This window comes from Aplysia californica, unplaced genomic scaffold (genome assembly GCF_000002075.1).
Source record: "Aplysia californica isolate F4 #8 unplaced genomic scaffold, AplCal3.0 scaffold00447, whole genome shotgun sequence".
In the NCBI taxonomy this organism is placed as follows: domain Eukaryota; kingdom Metazoa; phylum Mollusca; class Gastropoda; order Aplysiida; family Aplysiidae; genus Aplysia; species Aplysia californica.
The window spans coordinates 214,482-218,983 of record NW_004797717.1 but is presented as its reverse complement, the minus strand read 5'-3'; the positions used below and the strand labels follow the sequence as shown (position 1 = coordinate 218,983).

Here is a 4,502-nt window from a genome sequence, read left to right as displayed (position 1 = left end):
GAGAGAGAGAGAGAGAGAGTTTCAGGTTGGGCTGGGTGGGTCGGAATGTTGATCAAATGGCTGATGCGACAAACCAGTTTTTGCTATTTTCACTATTGTACATATAATATATTGTGTCATAGCGCGGTGGAATCGGGCGCTTGTCAATTTTTGGGCACGGAGATATTGGTATAATTTTGAAGCAGCCTGTTCCTTTGCCTTGATTTTCATTTTTATTAAAGAAAGTATCATTCATTTTAAAAAGAATTCGAAATATTCGATTTTTCCCCAAAAAAAGTGGAAAGTCACCAGGTACAAGAAGTAGAATTAGCGAAAAAAAGGCCTCCAAAGTTTGGAGATTTCGAAAGCTGTAGTGTCCTTTGAAACTGCAAATACACAATTTTTTTTTGTTGCCTTTGGTCAACGTTGTTCAGTAAAATCAAAACAGAAATATGTTTTTAAATGGACATGTAATGGAAGGAGCCAGAAAAATAAATAAATAAATAAAAATTGTAGAATGAGCAGAAAAAAGCAGGTGTCTTTGATTTCATTGTTTTGACGAGCGCCTGATTTTACCAAAAAGCCACACGTTAATCTGGGGTTGGCTCTGGATCTGCGACTTGTGACACCCAAACTCTGACCCCCACTCTCGCTCTCACCTTGTTGGTGATCAAGTTGCACATGGAGATGCCCAGTTCCCAAATGTCCACGCTGTAACTGTATCCCTGGTTAGACCATACCTGGCATAATAAAAGTAGTCTTATAATATTTTTTTTTTTAAACCTGCGACACCCTCGCCGCCATGACGAGAAGGACTAAAAGGGGGGGGGGGAATTGAAAATACATAATAATATCATGTTCTCATGTTCACAAAACATAATGTTAGTTTTCTTTCAGATGCATGCTCAACTTAATGTAAGTGATACTTTAATGAACTGATACTGATATCAATATACTTTTTTTTTCTTCGAAAAATCCACCACGGAAATAGAATGTAACAAACAAAAAGAGAGAGAGAAGGAGGCGGAAAGGAAGAAAGAGAAGAAAAAGAAAGAAAAGAAAGCCGTAAAATGGTGGTATCTACTGAGCTAGAAGGGCACCCTTAGGGGGCTCTTGTGGCCTAGAGGTTAAGATGTTGGCCTCTCATTCAAAGGTCCCGGGTTCGAATCCGGGTAGCGATCGAAAAATGTTCTTCTCTAAAATTGTCTCCTTTCACCTCCTTTCCTGCTCCCTAGCAATGTTCTGTCGTCTGCTTTTGTCTCCTCTTTCTGGCCCCACCCCCGTAGCCTACTTTGCCCCCTCCTCTGGGCTCCTGACTCTTTCTGCAGCCTTTCTAATATTACTCCTTGGCTCCTTCTTACTGCTGTCTTTCTGCCACACCCTTGATCTTCCGGAAGAAAAAATTTACACCTAGCCTTCTCGGACAAGGGCGAAAAATCTCGAAGGGCCCGGGTGCAAGTTGCGCACGTTAAAGATCCCTTGGCGGTCTAAAATCGATAAGAGTAGGCTTCGACCGCCACAAGGGCAAAATTCAAAATTTCCTACCACCTGAAAATGTTTAATATGTCCCGCGCGCTCATATGACCTACTGCAGTTGCGGGCGCCGTGAAACAATTACCTAAAAAAAAAAGGGGGGCACCTGTGGATATGTGTTAGGGCTGGATTCTGCTCGGTTAATCGAAGGCTTGTAAAGCAGCGGAAGTCTTGCGCTAGAGTCTTGCGAGCAGGCTTGTGGTTTGATTTGCCTCCCGCTTGCTACCGGAGTGAACTTCCGGTGAGTTGTGACTCGCGGACAGTCCTGCTGTACTGTGTCGTGACGTCGCGAACTCTCGTGGCAGTGGGCTCAGTACATATTATAGATTCTCTGGTTATTTGCGTTGAGAGGCTTGCACCAAAAGTGCAAGATCGGTTGTTGTTTTTTCATAGTTCGGTTGTTGTTTTTTCATAGTTCGGTTGTAAAAAACAAAAAGCTCTATTCAATGCACTTAAAAATTAATATTGGATCGGCTATTCTTATGATGTTAAGGCCTGTTTATTTTTAATGTGCACGAGCCAAGCGCTTCATCGTCGCACGCAAAAGACCTCAGTTCGATTCCCGTATGGGGAGAAATTTTACTGAGAACCTCCGTCTTTCTGCTGGGGCGTTGTTCCCTCTCAGCCCAGGTTGGCCCTGACATTGGGTTGAAGTAGGCCTAGCCCGTCTCCTAAATGTTGTGTATTATGTCACTGTGAGTGTAACACATCTACAAAATAGGTTACATACGTACGATACAAAAGCCAATCACAACGACCCCTGGAGTTCTCCATTCTAGGGTAATCTAAGTCTACTTATTCTTATTATTATCAGAAACCTAGGTCTCTGTTACTACAATACCACGCTCCCTCTCACTTATCCATTCGCTTAGCTGATTAACGGCGGGAAGTTAAAAATAACTTCAGCTCTCTACGCCTTGCACCAAAACAAGCCCAACCTCTCCCTTCCTCCACGGTTCAAAGTTCACACAGCGCACAGTACTCTCTTGCTGTTTGAACACATCGGACTGTCTTGTCGCCATCAAGACGGTCCTACGCCATCGAGCCCGTGCCGCTCGCTCGGTGTATCGAGACAGTACAAGTCAGCAGGTCAGGTTTGGAGCTTGTCCTGGGGCAAATCTGTAAGCCTAGCGCAAATCAGTACTGTGTGAATTGTGGGGCCTGTGGCAGCGGACGGGACTTGAGGCTTGCGCAGGCCTCGATTAATCGAGTAAACTACAGCGCCACGCCGTGCAGTGACTCTGTGGGGCGAGATCTCTCACTCTCCCCCTCTCTCTTTTTCTGACGTAAGTGGCTTCGCGGATTGCAAGCAGGGTAGGGATGATGAGGGGGCCTGACACGAGTGGCTTCGCGGATTGCTAGTTGCTGTGGACTTGAAGTTTAGACTAGACCAAGGAGGTTACAGTTTGCGCTAGACTCAACTTATCATGCTGGTGATTTGATTTGATGATTTGACCTACTGATTTGAGGCTTGCGACTTGAACTAGGGGCTTGTGAGCACGAGCGGGTTTGCTACCGGGGTACAGCCCTAATATGTGTAATTTATTTTGTTCGTTATTTCGCAGAGAAGCCTCAAGACAGACACTTTCTTACCCCTTCCCCCTTCGCTTGCTTGTTTGTTTGTTTGTCGTTGTTTTTTTGTGTGGGTTTTTTTGGTTTTGTTTGTTTGTTTATCTTTTTGTTTTGTTAAAGAAAAGACCACTCATTCAAAATACAGTAGTGCCTGCTTGAACGGTCACCTGAATAAGACGATCATCTATACAAATAGCCACTTCCCATTTCTCCATTCCGTTAAAAAAAATATATTATATGACACTGTTCATAACGTCCACCTGTCTAAGACTAAGCTTCTCCCTGACTATAGGTGGCCGCCTCCTCGGACAATTTCGACTGTGCATGTCTATTCGAGTCAATCCTGTTATATGGGTGCGAAGCATGGACAATCTGGAAAGAACAATTGAGGTGACAGAGTTGTGGTTCATAAGACGCATGCTGTGTATCCCATGGAGAGCTAGAAAAACAATTGAAGAAGTCTTGGTAGAAGCATATTGTAGACAACAGCTTATGACGAATATGCGAAACCGACAGGCAAATTTCATTGGACACACAATGCAGAAAGAAGCATTGAAGAATATTATTGCAACAACAGGCAGGTTTGATGGAAAAAGAGGCAGAGGAAAACAGAAGGAAAAGATACTGGACAGGTTGACAACATGGTCAGGGAACAGCAAGAAAGACAGACACCATCGCTGCATCGCAAGACAGAGTGAAGTGGAGGTCCATGATCGCCCACGCTAGTCGGCTAGGCACCGGATGATGGTGATGATGATGTACTTTAACTTTAGTGAGCCCCAGCAGCTGCAGATTCCGATACCTCCGGGGGCCTGGTGACGTAGGTTCCACATGTCCTATGAGGCAGTTCGGTGTCGTTGGTCGTGTCGTAGACAGAGCCAAAGTCTCCCAGTGCCACGTGACCCGAACTCAGGACGAAGGTGTTCTCCGGCTTCACGTCTCTTGGATAAGATAAAAATAAGAGAAGAGAAGAGAAGAAAAGAAAAGAGAAGAGAAGAGAAAAGAAGAGAAGAGAAGAGAAGACAAGAAAAGAGAAGAGAAGAGAAGAGAAGACAAGAAAAGAGAAGAGAAGAGAAGACAAGAAAAGAGAAGAGAAGAGAAGAGAAGAGAAGAGAAGAGAAGACAAGACAAGAAAAGAGAAGAGAAAAGAAGAGAAGACAAGACAAGAAAAGAGAAGAGAAGAGAAGACAAGACAAGACAAGAAAAGAGAAAAGAAGAGAAGAGAAGACAAGAAAAGAAAAGAGAAGAGAAGAGGGGATAAGAGAAGAGAAGACAAGAGAAGAGAGTATAAATTAATTTTAGAAATTGAAAGTGTGCTTTCGACATCTGCTGTTCGCATCATACCAGTGGTTCACTATCTACATGTATGTATTGTGTTCTCTATCCCCTTCCCCCTTCTCTCTCTCTCTCTCTCTCTC

At 43.9% G+C, this 4,502-nt stretch overlaps 1 protein-coding gene across 1 annotated transcript in view; it reads right to left on the bottom strand.

Moving 5' to 3' along the window:
* Positions 1-4,502, bottom strand: part of LOC101859428 (aurora kinase C) — a gene marked incomplete in the record, with an annotated part of 26,728 nt that overhangs the window by 5,972 nt on the left and 16,254 nt on the right. The window contains 2 exon segments of the mRNA XM_013086244.1: positions 639-719; positions 3,887-4,025. Coding sequence (XP_012941698.1) covers positions 639-719; positions 3,887-4,025 — 220 coding nt within the window.